This window comes from Emys orbicularis, chromosome 2, assembly GCF_028017835.1.
Source record: "Emys orbicularis isolate rEmyOrb1 chromosome 2, rEmyOrb1.hap1, whole genome shotgun sequence".
Lineage (NCBI taxonomy): Eukaryota > Metazoa > Chordata > Testudines > Emydidae > Emys > Emys orbicularis.
The window spans coordinates 190,140,073-190,162,463 of NC_088684.1; the positions used below are offsets into that span (position 1 = coordinate 190,140,073).

At 40.1% G+C, this 22,391-nt stretch overlaps 1 protein-coding gene across 1 annotated transcript in view; it reads left to right on the top strand.

Moving 5' to 3' along the window:
• COBL (cordon-bleu WH2 repeat protein) overlaps positions 1-22,391 on the top strand; it is a 165,898-nt gene that overhangs the window by 65,716 nt on the left and 77,791 nt on the right. The window contains exon 9 of the mRNA XM_065398389.1: positions 4,651-4,845. Within this exon, the coding sequence (XP_065254461.1) occupies positions 4,651-4,845 (195 nt within the window). The remainder of the gene's footprint in view (positions 1-4,650; positions 4,846-22,391) is intronic.

Genomic DNA, 22,391 nt, shown 5'->3' on the forward strand with positions numbered 1-22,391 from the left:
AGTTGGAAGATATTTTAAAATGTCTTTATTAATGTACATCATTGATATCTGAAGCTGTACTGGCTTTTATAATGCAGGGAAATGCAAAGGTTGTAGGAACTAAATTTGATTGTCTTTTCACAGCATGTTCACAAAATCAATAATGTATTATTAAATGGAATAAAAATAGAGGATAAACAGCCTGATTTTTTCTGAGAACCAAGGCAGACAGTTGCAATTATGAAGATTGATTCTGCTTTCACTTACACTGGTGAAAATCAAGAATAATTCATGTGAAGTCAATGTAGTGACAATAGCATAAAATAATAGTAAGTGAGAGATAATTTGGGCAAAATGTGTGTGCAAATAAAATAATTGTATTTGCACATAGTTAATTTTACAAGTGTGTGTGTGTGTGTGTGTGTGTGTGTGTGTGTGTGTGTATGCGTACACATTCTCAGTAACTGCATACCTAAACTGTCTGAAAATCAAGTCCCCAATCTATTGTTTCTAAAGTACTCTAACACAGGGCCTGATCCTATTCCCATTGAGATCAATAGAAAGACTCCTGATTACTTTAATGGGAAATAGATCAGATCCAGAGTAAGGGTCTGGTCCTGGCACAGCCCTACTCATGTGATTAGTCCTCCTCATACAAAGGTATATGTTCTACAGAAGCCAATGGAAATGATGACTTGCCTGTGTGAGGAGTACTTGAGTGAGTAGAGGTCTACAAGATCAGCCCCTAGATTATCTTTCTATCCAGACTTGTGTAAAGTTCTTTTGACAAAGGGTGGGATTTTCAAAAGTCCCCAGTGTTTGCCAGACTCTGCTCCCCTTGAAGACAATGGAAGTTTGACTTCAATCCGAGCAGAGTTAGGCCAGCAGTGAATGCTTTTGAAAATCCCACTCAAGCATCAATTGGATTTATTCTTAGACTTGGCTCTCAGAAACACATAGAAATGAATTGGGCTAGTTCCTTACTTATTTTTTTCTTACTGTTTTGTTTTAGCTTAATTGTGTGTTGGTACATGTTAATGTTGCGGTGTTTCCCCCCTGACTTCTCTTCAGAAATATTAACTTGTTTAAAACAAAATCCAGCCTAAAAAAATATATTTTCATGTATTTTCTTCCCAGAGTGCTCTGTTCAACAAAAAGATTCTGGTGGCCCTTTACTAAGAGTATGACCTTGGATCAAATGCAATGCCAGTTTAATACTGGATAAGTCCTCTGTTGCTGATAATATTCTGTACTTGCAGGGGAGATAGACTTGAAGATCTGAATTATCATGTTAATCTCTAACTTCTGTGAACCTATTAACAAGATTCCCCAACCTTTTGACACATTCAGCAAAAACTTAGAAAACATAAATTAATGCTAAAACTGGTTTTCTTCAGTCTTCCTCTAAGAGTGCAAAAAAGGAAACTTCTTTATATTCTACTGTCCGTAGGGTAGCATATACTCTATTATATAGAGCCAGACACAACAGACACAGTATCCAAGGACACAGAGACCCTGCAGGTTACAGATGAGATCAGGCTATCTGCTGCTGCCTAGCAGATACAGCCAAGGACAGAGTATGTTCACTTCTAAGGCTATGTCTACACTACACAGCTTTTAGCGACAGAGATGTGTCACTACAGCCATGCCGCTAAAAGTTGTGCAGTGTAGCCGCTGTTTGTTGGCTCTCCTGCTGACAAAAAACATCCACCCCCAAGGAGCGGCATTTGAGTTGTCGATAGGAGAGCGCTCCTGCGGACAACGTGCTGTTCACGCTGGCACTTGTCACAGTAAAACTTTTGTCTTTCGAGGGGAGGTTAACACCTCTGAAAGACAAAAGTTTTGTCATTCAATTGCCAGTGTGGACATGGCCTAGAAGTTGCAGCAAAACCATATTTATTAGAAGCCCATACTATAGGCTGTGTTTTTGCTGAATAGGTACAAAGGTTGAGAAACCCTATTAAACCCTAAACCATAAACCCTATTTCTCATTCAGAGAAATCAGAGATGAAAAAGATATATTAGATGATGATCTAACCTCCCTCTAAATGCCGGTTATAGTCCACGAGAGAACACTTATCTGGTATACTAGTACCTGGGACGTCCTGTGCCAGCTATATTTGTCCAGCCTGAAAGTTGACTGTATAGCAAGCAATCTACATAGTAATAAAGTGGCCTGCAGCCAGTCTATCCAGAATTCCTACTTAAGTCCATGCTAGGTCCATGTGAATAGTAGATGCAGGATCAGACTCAAATCAATTAATCCTGTACAAGTAGCATCTGAGTTCTCTTTCATACTTTATTATGGTGCCTGTAGAACACAGAACTTTATTGAGCAGTCAAAAAAACATGTGCACCATGTTTCTTCTTGTATTTTTTTTCCCTATCCAATCCAGCTCTTCATTTCACTGGTGGTCTCCTTAAAACTACACAAACTAGCATTGGGCTGTTGCAGTTTCCATATCTTGAAGAGGAATTCTGCTCTCCACACAGAAGGATAGTGCCATGGCAACCAAGTTTCACTTATTTTCACCAGTGATGAATCTGACCTGTGATGTTTACACACAGACTCTTGGCTGGAAGTATGGATGGTCTAATTAGGGAACCAAGAAACTGAGATGAAACCTTTTCCGAATCAGCTGCCACTACATGCCAGTATTTTGTTTGATGTGATTTCTGCTCAGAACCTGCTGTGTATATTTATTCTTCCTTTTTTGTGCTCTCTTCTCTGTGACATCCCAACTGTTGTGGAAGACGATGTGCTGTCAAGCCAAGCAATTAAAAATAGTGTAAGTGTAGTGCTGGTGAAAGGTGCCAGAATGACCCCCTTAGAAGAGTAGTTCTCTATCCACAGAATAGATACAGCATGGGCAGCAGCATTGCAAGCTTCCCCAGGTTGCTAATGTGCATCAGTCCTGAGCTGGGGGGGCCATCTCTTGTGTGAGAAGACAGTTCATTATCTCTGCATCCTTGACCTTGTTGCTTAGACTGTCAGCTTGTGATAGTCTTTGTGATGTGAACCTATGTCAAGTAGGAAATGGATTCTATTTTATTCTATCGAGGTTCTTTACCACCCTCATCAATGTAGTATCTAAGCAGCCTTCCAGTACTGTGTTAAAGAATGTGACTAATATCTGTCATGTGCTGTTCATTTTCTCTCTTATCTTTACCCCAGGGAGGAAATTGTGTGTTCAGTGCAGTGCTTTGGTAGTTTGCTTGTTCAGAAAACGTAATATGTCTGTGATGCTATGTATGTGTTTGAGTTTGAGAGGGAAAGATTGAAGAAGTGCACCTTGAACTTGGAGCAGAGAGTGGTGAGGTTTGTGATGGTCCTTCGTCTCTCTTGGTGTTTGTTCCATCACCTCAGATCAGCCCCCAAGAAAGCCCTGTCTCCTGCACAAATGATCTTATACTTATGGTAGAAATTTCCATTGTGCTGAGGAATGGAGTTGCTGACTATAATCCTCGTTCTGGAGTTTTAGGTGATATTTCGATACTCTGGGATTGAGATCTGAGATCATAAGGGATTGACATGTTAACACGCTGCACATAGTTCATGGTGGAAAAGAGATGGTCAAAAATATTTTTTTTTAATTTTGTGCATTTTTCCTCACTATTTACCATCAAAACTTCATGTAGATGAAAACAGAAAAAATGATTGTTAAGTTTTGGAAAATATGTTTTCCAAGCAGCATTACAGCTAGTTAGAAAAGTGGATGAAATGAAATTTCATGCATCAAAACTCATGAACATTTTCAAGAATTTTAGTTTTAATAACCAGTTGTGTGTGTGTGTGTGTGTGTGTGTGTGTGTGTGTGTACAGCCCCCATTCCCATATATAGAAATAGAGTCCTGATCCACAACCCAGTGGGAATTTTTCCATTGACTTCACTGAGTTTTGGATCCATCCCTAAGAGAAGCCATCTTGCATGTAAACATTTTCATGCTATGCATTTAGAAACAGGCCCAAGTGCTGCTCTGATCTAAACCTGTGTAAATTTAGTCAGTGGCGCTTATTCTGGATCTGATTTGGTTCTTGCCTACACCTATGTAAATCAGAAATAACTCCATACAAGTCAAAGGGAGTTACACTTGTGTAAAAGCTGCATAGATAAATAGAGAATCAGGCCTTCTGGATTTACACTGACAGCAAAATTTGGCCCAAGATATAGTTTGCAGCATGATGTATGGTCAGTTAAATATTTAATTCTGATTTAGAATAAAATATGTTCTCAGGAATCCTAAAGAATCCTTATTTATATTTTAAATGTGGCTTAAAATATATTTGGCTGATCACAAAGATACAGAGTTTACTTTCTAAGTATAAAAAGAAAGTCTCTTTAATTAAGTGGGAGCCTCCTGCTTTGATAAAGTTCCCAACAACGGTTCTAATAAGTTGTACCAGGGTTGACTGTTTCTTTTTAAATATTAATATAAGTTTCATCTGTTGCAACTTTCACCCCCTTCTGAATGGGGTTACTACATGTCAGTTGATCTTGGGAAAATATCCATATATTGTACAGTTTGCAATGCGGCAAGTTTGACAGAGGATCATACACAATCACTCAGAACATTGTCTCAGTTTAAGGGCAATTGGGTGTAATTGTTTTTTTCTGCTTCTTCCCCACTGTTTAAAAAGTGATTGTGACCAAGTTGTACATCTACTTACAGGGCTTTGCAACAGCTCCAAATTCACCTTCAGTGAATTCACGTTCCATTACGCTGGGTCCATCACTATCTCTTGGCAACATTTCAGGAATGACCGCCAACCCAGAAATTAAAAAACGCAGAGCACCTCCTCCGCCAGTGGCAACACCCGATTTGCAAAGTATGGAGACAAGCGGAGTAGCAAAGACAACAATGCAGGTAAGAATGACATAAGGAAATGCAAAGTTGCTAAATGCACTGACTAGAACCGACCCATAATGGAGTTACAAATAAATCCCGTTGATTGGATGCTTTGGTCAGCCAGTAAATCCTGCAGACAGTGAAACTCTTCAATAGCTCCAGTGAGGACTCTTGTTGAATGCTGTTGGAGCTTTGAATGTATTCACTCACCTCAATTGCTAGAACTGCCCCCCCTTCCTAAAGCTCCATTCCTAACTCTGTCAGCACCCTTCTAATTGAGCTATTTTTTGTTGGGCTGAATCCTAAAAAGCGAAGGGCTGCTCTCCTGTAATACAATTATCCAGAACTGATGTTATCCAGAGCCTTGGTTCTGCCTCCAGTGCACAGGCCAGCACCGGTGTGCTAGAAGTCGTATGCTGTTCCAGGTTATGTCCCCAACAAAATGGGAGGCAGATTGTCTGAATAATAGTCTGTTTCCCAGTTTGCTTCCAGGACAGCACAGGTGCCTGTTGCCCCATTTGTGAGGCTTGTGGCAAAGCCACAACTGACCCCTGAATAGACAATAAATACCTAAAGGAGGAGGAAATTTTTCAACATAAAAACAATGGGACTGAACAGTTGAATTATTATGCTGATGTTATTGTTAGTTGTTTTTATTTCTTAGTTTAATTTTAATGATAAGAATGAGCTGATGTGAGTAGTTATTGCAGGAGTTTACCCAGTGACTGTGTATCTTGTTAAATGTCTTTTACAGTGGCTTACTTTTTTCTGCCTTCCATTAAAGTAACTTCTTCCTGGTCAGGTGATCAGAAAATAACAGTATTGTACTTTAAATGCCTTATCAGATAGAAGGCTGTATAGACAGTGTTGATATACCAAGGTCATGTCTACTCAGCAGAAGCTGTGCACAGGCTAGCTTAAATCTAGCTAGCACCAGTAATAACAGCAGTGAAATCAGTGCAGCGTGGGCTTCAGTGCAAGTAGTACAAGTCCAGCACTGACTGTGGGTACATACTTGGCTCCCTATCATGCTGCAAAGCTCTCACTGCACTGTCTTCACTGCTGTTGTTACCCAGGCGAGGTGGATTCAAGTTAGTTCGGGTAGATTAGCCCATGCACACACAGACATCACTTTCCTTTGATTCTCTTCCCCTTCCATTCTCCCTCTCTCTCTCTCTCTTTCACTCTCACACTCACACCCCAGACATTCCATGATTCATACCTATGACTGAGAGTCCCAAATTTCCCATTATTGTAGCTTTTCTGATAAAAATGTGATACGTATGACATAACATTAAGATTTCTTCTAGAACTTGGATAGGTGCTTTTTACTAACATCCCTTCCCATGCGTTTTGCATCAGCAACATACCTTGTGTTGCAATGTTTGGTGCACTGTGTGTATTTTTAATTCCTTTTGGCTTCCATGTTAATAAATAAATTGATGCTCCTAAAATAAACATTCACTGTGTTTATGAAACATGGATATTTCTGAACAAATGTTATGGCATTTTATAAGACGTTTACACAAGTATAATCACAATATAAAGGCTACACTGTTTCGAGCTTATCTTCATTTAACATGGCATTTACATTTTTAATTTTGGAGCACAGAAACTTTTTTAGCATGCTAACATTCCCAATTTCAGTATTGTTTTCACATCACTAAAAGTACTGCTTTCTGGATTGTCTGGGAACAAATATTTCTGTATGTTGAAAGTGACATAAAATACATCATTTGTTATCATTTTTTTTTCTTTAAAAGAACAACATTTTGTAGAAGGAAAACAGATGTGTGATTGAATAGGGATCATATATTTTCCATATAATAGTGTTAATTTGGGACACTAGAAATGTCTTGCCTAGTTTACAAAGTCAATAAAGTTGAAGTACTGTAGATTATCAGATCAATTGTTTGAGTTCATCTGAGTGCTCCTTTGTCCTATTTTTGATGGGGAAAGGACATCTCTATGAAAACAATTGTGCAGTTCAAGACAGCAAACATGGGTAATGTGCTTCTGAAGTGCCTTGTTTGGCAAGCTGTTCACAACCTATACTGTAGAAGATGATCCAACATAAATGTAAGAAATCCAGCAGAAATGAACCAACAATTCCACGAAGCAGTTGAAACCTGAGAAAAAAGATTAGTTATTTGATGTTGCATGGTAAGGTAGCAACAAGAGCATTGTTTATACAGAAACGCAAACAGTACTAACCTTATCTACGTGCAGACCATCCAGTTTGCTGTGAAAATAGAATAAAAAATCTCAGGGTGTTAGTTTATTTCTATAGTTTATGGGAAAGAATTAACAAATGTATTTTTTTTAGGGAAGAACGTCAATTCCTTATTAATGGACTTCCTTCCATAAAAAGATAAGATGTTTGTTTAGAAAACTTTATTTATGTGCAACTGTTACTAACAGGAAGATCCTGCAAAAGGAGAACATGTTTATTTTCAGTGAGGCTAGCAGATTATTAGAAAATGAGAATGGTAGTGTTCTGAACTTGAAAAGGATTTTTACCTTTAAACTGAATCCGTTTCCCTAAAAGCGGTATAGAAAAGTGAGTACTGGAGGCGTAGCAAATAAACTTACCCTGACCCTCTTTCCTACTATTTTTACCCACTATTAAGCTCTAGGACATTCGATTTTTATAGCAATGTAGATAAATCGTAAGTGATACATTTCTCATGTCTGTGCCCAGTGATTGCAATCTGTAACAGCCATATGCAATGAGATTGGAATATACCTCATTAATTCGTTAGATTTTCTTCAATCATTTTTTCCAGATAGTCAGATAACTGCTTGCTATGTAATCTAATCATATCTCGACTGCTGTCTCAGAGGGGCATACAATGATAGTTGACCTCTATGAGGGAAAGACCGCTGGAATGACCTGCTAAACATTTGCCTCCCAAGACTTGCTCACGGGTAGTATTTTCTCCTAGTCCCATTAAAAAACCCCTACTAGAAAGTATTCATTTATATTCAGAGCACAATTAAACAGTGTTCCAGACTGTGCAGAGTTTCCACTCAGTAATTTACAGCAGGGAGGGAGGATAAAGCCCAAGAAGGGAAGCCAGTTGTCTCTTCCCTCAAGACATTTTTTTTAAAGCATCTGCCTTTTGATGCAATTTATTATAATGCAAAGTCCACAAAAAATATTCTTCATAAGTATCATCGTGAGCCAGGGATAAAATACCTGTCCCAGCAGGGAATATAGAGGGTGGAATAGGCTGCCTCAGAAGCAGGGGAATCTTCCCCATCTTCAGATCTGATATTGAGTTCACAAACCATTCAGATTAGTTTGCCAATTCATGCAAAAGGCATTCTGTGAGGGCTCAGCAAAAGGTGAACCCCTTTTTCCAGCAATTCCTGTACACCCTCCAGAGACCTTAGTGATCCCATTAATAGTGATGGTGGAAACGTTCAATGGTGGAATTTTTGAAATTTCAGTGACAAATATTCAAGCCTTTTTGTTGTGACCAGCTCTACCAATTAGGGAATATTATTTTATTTGTTATTGACTCAGAGCCAAAAATGTTCTAAGTGCTGAGCTAAATGAAAAATGAAAAATCTCCATGCCCCGGAGAGCTTACAGTAGAAGAGAAGTGGGGAAAACTGGACACACAGGGAAATCCAGAGGAGCCAACTATGACTGGGGTTCCCTTATGCTAAGCACTCTGCAAATACAGTCCCTGCCCCAAAGACTGTACAGTCTAAATAGACAAGACAAACAAAGGATAGGAGAAAGGTAGTACTATTATCCCACTGTATAGATGGGGAACTAAGACACAGAGAGACGTGAGGGTATGTCTACACAACATCTGGGAGATGTAATTCCCAGCGAGGGTAGACGTACATGCACTAGCTTTGCTTGAACTAATGCACTCAAAGTAGCTGCCCAAGTACAGTCCCACCCGACCCCAGGGGTAAGTACTTGGGGTGGTTAGCCTCAGCCTCTGGCCCGACCGCATTGTTGTTTTAGGTGCTAGCTCAAGCAGAACGAGCATGTGTACATCTGCCCATGCTGGGGATTACACCTCCCAGCTGCTGTGTTAGACGTACCCTGAGTGACTTGTCAAGGAAGTCTGGCAGAGCTGGGAATTGAACCCAGAGCTCCTGCATCCCTGTCTAGTGTCTTAATCACAAGATCTATTTTTTAAAAAAATATTTGGTGCAGTTTGTGTCATGTGGGCATCGCAGGAGAAATGAGTCTTTAGGAGGGACTTGAAGGCAGGGAGAATAATGAACTGGCAAACTAAGGTAAGAGGAGCATTCTGTGTGTAGGGGGTGGGAAAAATACAGAGGTGGGAGCAGGAAAAGACTGTAAACAAGGCACTGAGGGCTTTGGCTAAGAGCCTTTTTCCAGTATGTAGATAGTTTATTCAACATGACATCTTAAGGTTTCAGGAAACAACATCAAAAACAAAAAGGGACTCTTCAGCCACCCTCATCTACACGATAGACCTAATGTCAACCCCAAAAGCCACAAATACAATTTCTGTGGAATGTGCTATAGGAGCCACATGCTGGTTCTCTTGCTGTGGATGTTTAAAAAAATCTTATTTTATTTTCCCTTTTTTTTTTTAAATCTGTTGTGGGTTGGTATCTGAGGTTTGTTATTAGCCAGTTATGGCTCCCTTAAGGAGACACACAGATGAGGCAACATAACAGAGCAATTGGCATTCCAGTGTTCATTTCAGAGCATCTTTAATTTTATTCTAAATTAGGGTCAGCTCCTGAGTTGGTGTATATTGGAATAGCACTGTTGACTCCATATTCCACAGTGTTCCCTTGCTTTAAACAGATTTTGCCATTTTTACCTATGTTCCCAGGAATGTTTTGAGATTGCTGCTGTTAGAGGTGAATTGATGTAGATTAACTGATGTGGGTTTTGCCTTACTACTTCAGTTCCTCGCCTGCATCTCACTTAGGGCTTAATCAGGCAATACTGAAGTCAATGGGAGTTTTGCCTCTGAATTATATGGCAGCAGGATCAGATCCTTAGGGGTAGAATATTAGGCCCCAATCCCTCAGACACTTAGGTGCATGCTTAACGTTACTCACATGAGTATTCCTGTTGACTACAGTGGGAGTAAAGTTGTATATTTGTAAGTGTTTGAAGGATCCAGGTCATAGAGAACCAACTTATTCACAGTATTGGTGGAAAGTTTTATTTTCCCCTGTTTTTATGCCCTAAAGGAAAGGTTAGTCCTGAGATTAGTGTTGTGTAAACAAATGTAAATCAGACCTTTGTAAAAATCTTTTCACGAGGAAGTAAAGTGGCTGCCCTTTTTAAAAAAAAAAAAAAAAAAAAAAAAGGTGCCGGTTTTCTCCTAGAGACCTAGATTAGTGTACCTCAATATTTGCCATACACCTTTCAATAAATAGTGGGAAGTAGAAGTGCAAAGAATACTGGAAATACTGAGGGAACACTATTTAGTTATCTAAGCCAATTGGCAAGTTCCTAACACTGACTTCTGTGAGGGTTTTTTTAAAGCTGGTGGAGACAGATAGCTTTTTAAGTATATGGTATTTCCAGCCCATTTTCTACTAGCAGAAGTTCCACTGTCATCACTAGTGTGTGATATCAATGCTGCTGAGATAGTGAGCTGCCTGGTTAAACAGTCAGTGCTCGGTGGCCTTATCACTCCATTTACAGGGATGCCCTAACTTGTAAAAAGCCAGTTTATCCACAACAGAAGCATCCATTTTCTGTTTTTAAAAAATCAGTACAAATAAATACCAGTGCATGGGGCCAGATCTTTGGCCACCCTCTGGTGCACAGCCTTGTGGGCATGACTAAAAGCAGAAGTGATTGCCTGCTGCCAGAATGGTACTTTGGGGGCCAGTGAAGATGGGTCCAAGTTAGAGCTACTCTGAGGATGTTTTAATGTACATTGAAAATGGCCAGCCTTGGATCAGGGGACATAAAGTCCCCTTTGCCTCTTCCGACTTGGGGCCCTGGTCTGATTGGAGATAGATGAGACCCGAGGGATAAGCCCATGTTCTTTATTTTTATATGTACAATCTAGGGAAAGGGCCAAGGTTTTCTGAGGACACCAGTGACTATTCTGCACACAAATCTAGGACAGCTGTGGCACAAAATGAAATACCACTACTGCTGGCCCAAGGAATCTCCCAAGCCCCACACTTGTGGGGGCTGTTCCCTATTGGTACTCCTTCTAGGTATCCCCTTCCTGTACTGGAGACCGTAGGCCAAATTCATCCCATTCTATGACCCTGAAGAAGTACAGCTGCTGGATTGGCATCCGGGACCTGCACAGCGGCAGGGGCAGAGGAAGGCCCTGAGTTGGAAGGTCACATCAACCCCCTCAGCAGCTCCATACAGATTACTAAGGAAACATAGCTCCAGGCTTTATTTCCTCTACCATAGCTCTCCACATCGCAGGGGATCCCAACTGCAGCTGTGGCCAGAGGAGGCACTGGTAGCACAGCTCCACTGGAGCCAAGCTGCTGGGGGCAGAGCTGGGACACTAGAGTTGGAGTCGGTGCACAGAGCCTCTGCGGTCATGGGTGGATGAGCCTTGTCTTTTATGGTGCCATAGGATCCTCTGAATTCTGAAAGTGCCAATGGTTGTGGGACCAGAACAATTTGGGGGAAGGGGCAAAAGGAAATGTTTCCTCCCCCATTAGGACACCTTAAACAAATATTACTGTGGTAGGGGATGCTCTGGGCCAATGGGTGTTGGGTTTTGTTTGTTTGTTTGTGTGTTTATTTGTTTGTTTGTTTGTATTCTGACTTGTTGTTTAATAGTGCACTTAAATGGCTACAATTAGGACTTGGAAGTTACTGCCCTCTCAAGTGAATATGGGACAATTATCCTACCATTGGGTGCATGCTTAGCAAGTCAGCTGCATGCTATTCACACAAAAAAGTCAATTTTGTCAACCACAGAACAAATTAAGATTTAAGTGTTTTGTTTTAAATATTTTAATGTTATTAAAATAATAACAGGAAAAGAAATGGGATGGGAGAAACGTGAATAAGGTATGCTAGCAATGAGAACTAGCATGTGTAAGAAAGAACCATTGGAAGCATTAGTGTTTTATACATTGAACCAGATTTTCAGAAATGGACTCTAAATTTGCATTCCCCGAATTTCCCATACAAATGGGCATTTGTGCACGTTGGCTTGTATGCACAAATGTTGCTTTTGCATGCACTAATTTAGGAGCCACTTGAAAAATTTGCCCATTATCTCTGCCTTATGAATTACTAGTTACATAATTAAAAACATGGGCCAAGATTTTCAAAAATGGGTGCCTAAAGTTAGGCTCTGCAGTCCATAATTAGGCAACTATTGAAAGGCTTCATTTACAAATGTTCCTTTGCTCCCATTGAAGCCTCTTGCGCAACACCTCTAAAAATTAGGCCAGCTTTATTTAACTATCCTATCATTCTTCTCTATGTCAGTCTCTACTGGGACAGTGTTAGTGTAGATGGGACTCACAGGTGTAATAGCCTCACCAGTGCAAACAGTCTTCCCATTAGTGCCCCCACAGTGCACCAGTCACTACAGAGGTGACCTGTCTCATAGCTGGCTTCCACAGATCAATTGCCACTCTTCCACTTTGAGTTCTCATCCTCCTGGACTGGCACTATGAGGTCATGGCTAGCTGACCACGGAGGTACAGACAAGTCTGTTCCTCAGTCTGAAATTATGCAGCCACTGCTGACCATGCCCGGTCTTCAGAATGACTTGTGTCCACTAGTCTGTGGTCACAGCCTGAACCCGGGAGCAGTGTTCCAGCTGATGAACACCATCCCGTTGTACTTCACAGAGCCAGCTACTCATAGGGAGAAAACCATTTCCACAATCTCCAGCTACTACTGGTCTTGTTCTCCATTCCTCACAAATACTCTCAGGGTACATCTACGCTTGGAGAGGGGTTGTGATTCCCAGCTCAAGGAGACTTATCCGCACTAGCTCTGATCCAGCTAGAGTGGTAAAAATAGAGTGTAGCTCCGGCAGCGTGAGTGGCGAGAGAGGCTAGCTGCCTGAGTAGGTGCCTAGCGTCTCAGATGGATATATACTTGGTGGCTAGCCACAGCTACACTCTATTTTTAGTGGGCTTGCTCGATGAGCGCTAGCATGAGTATGTGTCATTGAGCTGGGAATTTCACCCCCAGCTCTAAGTGTAGACATACCATTAGAGCACCTTCTGCTATTCCCCACAGGCATTCGTAGAGCACCAGCTGCTATCTTGCTCCAGCCCCCGCTGAGGCCTCACAACTGTTTTTCAAAAGGTTCAGCAAAAGCCTTGCTTGCTGAGCAACAGCAGAGCATTGATCCTAGCTTCTCTTTGGAGATGGGAACTGGGTTGCAGGATTTGACCTCTTTCCCCACAATTTTCTTGGGCTCCCAGAAGCCATTGCTTCAGAAAGATGTATGGAAAATACCCAGAGGGAGGTGCAGCTGCAGTGTCGTAGAACAGGACAAGTGTGGACATGGGGCAAAATTGCAACTGAATGGGAATGGCTAGTGTAGACACGTGGCACAGTTGGCATTTGCTATGCACCAGTGCTATCCCACCTGTTCAATTAACATCTGTTCTGTTCACTAATGTAGACAATGCAAGAGTGTAGAGTAAAACGCAGTCTGTTTTCTGCTGTATCCAGCACACCGTGTCGTAAGTTTCCCTTGGACAATCTTTAGAACCATATTTAGCATGAAGGAATTTCCAGTCTCTTTAGGATCAAGCTGGTGGTCAATTTTAAATCTCCTCAAATGACAACAGTGATGATATTTGTTTAGTCTTTGTTTTGCTATGCTATGGGAGTGTAGGGTTTATGTCGTGAGTGTTTTTTCCCTTCATTTTCTACCTTATTCTGTACTTCTGTGTAATTTTCTGCTTTGGATCAAGGTCATGAATAGTTCAGTGTTGGAAACAGATTCCAGTTGTATCCCATGTTACCAAGGAGCCCTTAATTCAACAAAAGGGATGGGTGGATTCCAATCAATATCTTCCTTTTGTAGGTTACACCTAAGTCAAAAACATCATCACAAGTTATCAAAATGCGGGCGTATGTTTTTATCTCCCTTGAGGAAGGGAGGTTTCTTTTGACTTTGAGGTTTTGTGGGTCAGGTCTTCTCAACCTTTGTCTCATGACACATTTCCTTTCTTCTTTCAGCGGGTTGTGAATGTTTTTTCTGTGGAGCATCCAGAAGACATTTCATTTTCTGAGGCAGGATGCAGTGAATCAGGTTCTGCAATAGGAAAAAGCTGTTTTTCAGAATGTGTCTTTCCCTGCATCTTCTAGATTAGTTTCCAGCTTTTATACATTCCCTAGGGACAGGAAAACAAAATTGGTTCCCAAAGAGAAAAGAGCACATGGCTCCTTTTCAAAGAAAGTTAAAAATCTGGTTCCTGTCCTTTCTTTTTTCTTCTTCTTCTCTATGGTGTATAAAGAAGTGGGTTTGTTTTCTTTTTAAAAGTTCTTTTGCCTTTGTTTTTACTTTAGGAATATCAGGAATGTCAACCTCCGGTGTTCCCTGATTTTACTGTAGGACTTGTTGGAGCTCTCAGAGAATCAATATTTTAATTAAAAGTACAGGGCTGTTGAAACTTTAACGAAGACACCCTTTCTCCAAAATGTTCATTAGTCATTGAAATTAAGTCATTAACATCAAACAGAAAAAATCTTACTCTTAGAAAAATAAATAAATAAAAGTGCTACTGTACTCTTATTGACAGGCTGAGGACTGGGTTTCAACCAAAACATGACACTTTTGGCAACACTGTAACTTTGCTGAGGAATTTATTCCAATACTTATTCTTTGAGTGCCATCTAATCACCAACACTATTACCTGTATCACCTTGAATTTTCTTGGCAATCTCCCCAGTAGTTGTAGTTGTAACCCTGCTTTAAAATGGTTTGGGGTAATATGGATATGTTTTTAGGGGTTGAATGCTTATAAGGTCCATCCCTGGGGGCCAAAGACACAGCACCTTTTAGAGCTCCTAGGAGGGCAGGAAGAACGCAGCCGCTGAGCCACCCTGTTACAGGATACACCACTCTGTTCTCAATCTACCTTCTGCCACTAGGCTCCTGGGCACTAGCCTCATGGGTATGTCTACACTGCAACTGGGAGAGTGTGCCTCCCAGCCCAGGTAGACAGACATTTCATGCTAGCTTGGCTTGAGCTGGCACTAAGATTAGCAATGTGAATGCTGCGGCACCAGCAGGGACTCAGAGTAGCCACTTGCACTCAGGCCCACAGGATATTCCAGAATAGGCCCATAACGGAGATTCCCCGCATTCAATCTATCATTCCTACTTAGACATTTGCACTACTTTTTCTGCTTGTTTTCTCAGGGAGGGAGTTTGGTCTCTTGTCACAAGTCCTTGTGGGGCATGCAGCAAGGTTGGCGATGGGGGAAGGCTGTTGCACTCCTCTACAAGTCTGAGTTGAGGCTGTTAGGAGCAAGTAAAGTGAAGCACGCAGTGGTAGTAAGTTTCAAGCCCCCCATTCTCCTGTCTGACTGCAAGTTAGGATAAAAATAGGGTCTAATGCTCTTGGAGAATGCTACAGAGGCACTTATCCACACATTCCTCTCATAGGATCTGAACCCATACCCACTGGCACTACTCAGTGGCACCATTCCCACTGACTTCACTGGAGTGACCCATTAGTTCTTTGTTTCACTAGGCAGGAGCAGATTGGCAGTGCAAGCAAGACTTTCATTAATGCAATATCAGGAACCTTTGCATTCCTAGTCCTGCTCATCAGGGATTTTTTTGGTTTTTGTCTTCTGCTCAAAGCATAAAACTCCACACTTGCACTCTGTGAGGTGAAGCTCTGTGTTAAGTGTAAATGGTCCTTTAAGGAATAACTGTATCCCCAATGTGAATTTTTACACCAAACAATTTAAAGCAACTTGCTTGATAGGTGCGCAGCTGTAAATTGCCTGGCACTAGAACTGCATTATTCAGGACATGATGAACTTGTACAGTGCAGATCTAATTGCTGGTGCTTAGCAAATAAGAATGATGTTTCTAACCTGTCAGAATACACTGGGGCAAATTCATCCCTGGTGAAACTCCACTGGCTTCAATGGAGTTATACTAGAGATGAGTTTAGACTGAATTAAACCAGTTCTGTGAGAGTGTTGGACAGTGGTTTATTCTAGAAAATCTAAATGACCAGGTGAGAAATGATTCTGAAGCTGAAAATTGTAATATAAACTCAAAATTGTAACTATCTAGGGTTTTTCAAATGTTGCTACTAGTAATCTTATGCTATAAAAGCCAGTCTTAAACTTGTTTTCCTCGTCAGCCAATAAATTGTGGGAAGAAATAAATCAACTAAATTTTGCAACAGTTACCAATCATAAATCTGAAAGTTTTATCTACCTAATATTTCTGCTGGATTTGTACCGGACTGTAATGACCCCATTACACAATTCATTATCAAAATGTACTAGAACTCATTTGTAGAAAACAATAGCATGAAGTAAAGGAGGAATGAGGTCCTTACAATGACGTCTTTTGGGCATTCTCTTAAGGTAATGGCTATGGAATTAGAACACAGAATAATTAATTTCTAATTTGAAACTTATTTGTTCCTCTCTCCTTAAAGAGATAGCCGAACGAGACGTACTCAAAGATACAAGCTTGTTCTATTCATGTCTGAGAAGTTAATGTTCGTGTGGTAAATATGAAATCATTTAACTGATAGCACTTAACATTTGCTACACACTCATAAAGCATACTTTAACTAGACAACTACACAGTGATTCTGCTAATGATGCAAGCACCAAATTCAAATAAAAGGGAGAAAAATGCCATGGCATCTAAAGACATGTAATGCACTTCTGAGAGTGGTCACATTTAGATTGGGAAACGTACAGAGGGTTGACAGGACTGTTAGCAGAGGGAATGATTTGGCCCAATTTTTAAAAAAAGAAAAAAATGATCCCTAACTATAATGAATTCTGGGCCTTTACATGCATATTCAATCATAAGCTAAAATATATAAGCTCTTTAAAATAAAAGTTATCAAAGGCTACTAGCATAATGATTTATATTAAATCTCTCTAGTGCTTGTGAATATATTTTCTTAACATCTTCTAAGAGTGTCAGTTAAGTACATATTCCACTTGAATAGTACACATGACATAATTCTCTTCTCTGTAAATCTAAAGAGTTTCCACAGTGTGAATCCAAATTTCCACCCATCCTTTCCTCATCTCCTGCTGTTCAACTTTGTGTTGTTGCAGAGTAATTTGCTAGCAGCGAGTGTCCAATTTATAAAAGCAAAATTGCAGAAAGTGTTCTAATAATATTTTCCATTTTATTCAGGCAGCTTCCTTCCCTAGTAACTTTTGTGTCCCCTTTTTTGGTCTCATTTGTCCCATAGTTTTAAATAGGTTAAAATGTCCCAATATGATGAGCCAATTAAAAAATCCCAACTTCCTCAGTCCCAAGGCAATTAAGGGTCATTGATTTGCTTCTGAAATTTGGCAAGGGTGAATGAGGATGTTATTGTGAGAGTTCAAGTGAAGATTTAGGGCTAGATTATGGCCCAAGCTGCATCGCTGCATAGACATGCAATGGCCCTGTGTGGATCAGTCTTGCAACCCTGTCTCAACCCAAACTCCCATTCAGTGTATTGGGAAATGAACACAGGTACTTACCTTTTGAACACTCCCTTCACAATGATTGGTGATTTAAACTGTGTTCCACTTCTTAGCTTTAGATTTTTAAAAAGTAATTGGACATTTATGATAAAAACTGAAAGGAAGAGAGTCCTTCCTCCCTGTGTTTTTTACAGCATTTTACTATACAAATGTTTATTTTTGAAATTTTGAGTTTAGTGCAATTTGCCAAATATGCCCAGAAAAAAAACATTAACCTACCCATTTGAGAAAAACATGGGCAACGTCAGCTGAATTCAGTGGTGGCTTAGGTTGCACAGCAGGTATAAATTAGGGCTAGATTGTGCAAAGTGCTGTGTGCCCTGCCCTCATCTCACATTAAGTTGATGAGCATTGAAGGCCCTGCAAGATCCCTCAGGCGGCAGCTTTTCTATTGGCTTCTGCAAGCTGGGTTATGTACCGCTCCTACCCGGTCAATCACATAGTTCTAGCACACCAATCCACTCAGTCCTGGAATGTGATGGGAGCTCTCAACTCCTGGCGAAGTCCGTGGAAGTTGGGGGCTTTCAATATATCACAGAAACACATGCAGTTTTAACTTACATACAAAGACTCTGGCCTAATTAATAGAGCACTGGATTGGGCCTCAGAATATCTGGTTCCGCTTGCCTACTGGGTGACCTTGGGCAAGTCATTTCACTTCCCTGTGCCTCAGTTTTCACATTATGTAAAATAGGGATAATAATAGTGACCTCTTTTGTTAAGCACTTTGAGATGCACCGATGAAAAGCGCTATATAAGATGTAGTTACTGTTATTTTATTATCTGCACGCCTCTAGTGCAGAATTAACCCCATGTCATCAAAAACCATGTGTGAATACAGGATTTGTTCAGAGTGAGCTTTGAAAGGAAGGACTCTGATTTGAAATAGGAGTTAATAAAATAGCACTTTTATTTATTTACTAGAAAACATACAGATTGGAAGCTTAGAATTCAAATTATTTGTACGAAGTCTCTTTGGGAAAGCATTCCCCCCAACATCGACAGCATTCCTAGTCTTTTGCAATTGTGAAATTGCTTCTGGCTGAGAGTTCACGGAGCAACTACCAACTGTTTCAAAACAAACTATGCTACCTGTCTTGGGAATAATACCATAATTTACCATCTGGTGATATCATGATAGAATCACTTGACCTCCACATGTGGTCTCCGTCAAGTACTTCCTTGAAAGCTGGCAAGACAGTCAGCACCCGAACATACTGTTCTGTGCAAGCCTGCAATTTGGCAAGGTTGCAGCATTTAGTAAATAAAGTAAATTTCATCTGGCTCGCCAGTCACACAGACAAATGGCATATGCTGATGTCATGTTCAGCTTAAACTCTCATTAGAATGAAAATGTGTCAAATAATTATTAATCTCTGAGGGCAAAGTATTTGTGGGCATTAGATAGAACAACTATAAAATAATGTTAAGCAGCGAAAGCTCTTAAGAAGTGGCAACCAGTAAATGGGGGGAAATGATTATGTCCTTGCTCTGTTTTATAGAATATAAGCTTATTTCTATAAGAAACCCCATTTTCTCTCTAATTTTCATCCTTAACTCCACTGATGTAAATATTTTGATTTTTAAAAGGAAAGAACTATACCAAAGAGTGACTTTCTGGAAGACTAAACTAGATAGGGGCATGCTTGTAATTTAAATACTGGTAAGTAAGCAAGAAAAATATACCAAAATGAATGCAGTCCAATAGTCAGAGCTCTCAAGCTGGTTAGAACTCTGAATTGTTTCTCATTTAAATTAATCCACATTCTTTTCTTTAAAATAAAATCCACACTTTGGGCTCTTTGGGTGGTTATAGCATTAGACTTTCACCTCTGTAAAGATTGCTTCATTTAGGTCACAGGAGAAAATAAGCTGGTCTCATCCTAGTTGCAATTCATGCATACCATTCAAACACATTGCAGCTTGACAAAGAAACACTGTAGAATTATGCATAAGAGTATACTGTTGGAAGTCTAAGACATGCCCAGGATCGGAATAGCAATAGTAGGATACACTAGCAAAGCTGTGTGGGAAAGTGTCATTTTAGAAAAGGCTATCCTTACACTACTGGTATGCACTGTACACTAGAGACTTATAGGACCATATTTTGTAATAAGTCACAACTTTCTGATTGGATCTCATTGTGGTCTGTTAACCCTTTCTTATTTTCCAAAGACCTTGTAAGTAGGGACTTGTTGCTGTCCTTCATTTTGTACTAGGGGAAGGAAGCTATGTTATGGAAATAGCCAGGGAATAATGGAAGGAGGTGATTTAGCTTCATTGCAGGCTCGCTCTCGGTTCCAAGCCAGCTCCTTCATAAACATTCTGTGCGGCTGTGGCTCCCCGGACTGGGAAGGGAAGTTTCAGGGGCAGGGTGTGATGGAGCTGGTGTGGGGCCAGGCCTGCTGTCCTCCAAACCTGGCAGACTTCTGAGAAGAAATCCCATCTGGGTCTTTTTAGTGTTGTTCCAAGCAATAGTAACTCATTTTGTCTTTCTTCCCAGTGGGAGAGGAGGGGTTGAAGGAGGCATGGATAGCGTAGCACCAGAGTGACCTGTTCTGCCAAGGGCAGGAACTGAGGAGCACCAGGAAGGGGCTGCTCCCTGCACGACTGCCCCAAGCTTCACAGGATTGCTGTCTGGTTTCCCCCCTAGAATTTAGGATTTACAGGCCATACTCCTTTTCTCCAGCACAAGATTGAAAACATTCTCCCTCAGAGGACGAACAAGAGAGAAAACTATATGAGATGAATCTCCTGGATTTTCCAGGTGGCTTTCCCCTTCTTTGGGTTCTTCTGTGGAAGGGTGGGGATAGTCCTTCCCAGGGAGAACGGAATATGCCAAATTAACTTCTTTCCCCCAACAATCTCCTGTTCTTTTTTTAAAAAAAAAGTCATAATCCAAAATCTAACACTAAAAAGGCAATATAACCCTTATGCCATAGTTTCCACTCTTGCCTTACACATCTGCCTGATAGCACTATATGCCTAGATCAAGCCAATACAATTAGCCCCTACTAAATTCATTCACAATTTATTAGAAGAAAAAATAAGTCACAGTCCTCCACATTATGTACTTGTCTGATCACAGAATCAAAGTTGTTTAGTTTAAAAAAAATTTTTGTTTGTTTTCCAAATTATTGTCCACACAAACTAATCAAATGACTGCAAATGTAAAATGCACAACTGAAAAATGTTATACATTGTTTTGGGGTTTTTTTTGTAATAATCAATCCCCTTCCCCACACCCAATCTAAGATATTATAGGAAGAAGAGTGCACCTTAGTAGCAAATCAAACTGGGGTTTTTTTGTTTGTTTTTTTAAAGAGATGATCTGTGAGCGTTTGGGGTTTCTTCCTCTTTCTAAATGAAGACAGCAAAGAAGAGGATTACATTGTATTCAGAGAAATGGAGGAAATTCAGTTCTCTTGCCAAAACAAACATCCGTGGACTTGTGTAGTCTACACATTTCAGTGCATGTGAAAATATTTGGTGTTGTAGAGTGACTTCCTTGAGTGGAAATAATACCAAAGCTAATAATGAGATTTTTCAGAGGGAGGAAACTGCAGCTATTTTAGTAATTTAACATCACAGATTTGTTTATGGATAGCTTCCTGTCTGACACATTCAGCTGAACAAGTTAATGTTTGAAGATGATTAGACATATTAATTTTAACTGCCTCTGACCGTGACATTGGGTGAGTTCATTAAAAACAGATGGAAAAATGAGCTTGCCCCTTCACCCTCAGTTGGCTTTCTTATGTCGTTGCGATAAACAATTATTGGTTTATAGTCTCTATTAATTTCAGTAACTAAGGCCATCTTTGACTTCTGTCGTCACAATTTTTATCAAATTATCAAGGTAGCGTAACGATTTTTTATCCTTTTAGTCAGTCTGTATAATACTAAACTCCACTTCTGTTACTGTAGCTAATTGAGAGATTGGTGTAACATCATCTGTATTGGCTTCACTTTATATCTGGTATTTCAGATAACTTGCAGGATGTATTTCAATATGAGAGGAGAGAGAGAGTGTGGTTTAGATTTTCAATAAAACAGCCAAATTCTAAAATATTTTGTGAATTGTATTTAAAATAATATTAAATAAGGGTGAGATTTTAAAAAGAGCCTAATGGGAGTAGGTGTTTTAATCCCATTAAATTTTAATAAGATTTGAGCCTAACTGCTTACAGTGTGGCCCCATTTCCATAGCATCTGAACAGCTAACAATGTTTAATGGATTTATACTCATGACACTTCTGTCTGGGGGAGAAGAATTATCCCCATTTTAGATATGGGGAACTGAGGAACATAGAATCTAATTACTATGCCCAACCTCACCCAGGAAGTCTGTGCCATAGCAAGGAATTGAACCAATATCTTCCAAGTGCCTGAGTAGCCCCCTAATCAATAGGATATCCTCCTCTTAACTCTGTAAGGCTTCTTTTAAAGTCCCGGCCTAAGTTGATTAGAAATTTTATTACTTTAAAATATTTTTCATAGTCTATTATACTTAGGTTTAAAATTTAGCACAGAATTTCTAATTAGACCTGCACAAATAATGGATATTTTGTTTCCTTGGCAATTTTGAAAAAAAGGTCAAACCAAAAATGAAGTTTTTAGGCATTTGTGGCAAATCAAAAAAGTCAGAACTCATTTTGGAACAAATGTTTCATTTGGCCCAACTTGAATTGTTTGTTTTGATTCCGGCATTAAACAAAAGCAAAAGAGGACTAGATTCACAAAACCGACAGGGGAGGAGGAGGAGGTGCCACCTTTCTTCTAACTTTTAGCACACCAGGCTAACGCCCACCAGGTTTGAGTCCTCCTCTTCGTGATGGAGGGGAAGGGGAATTGAATCTAGATCTCTTAGATCTCAGGCAAGTGCCTTAAAGATTGG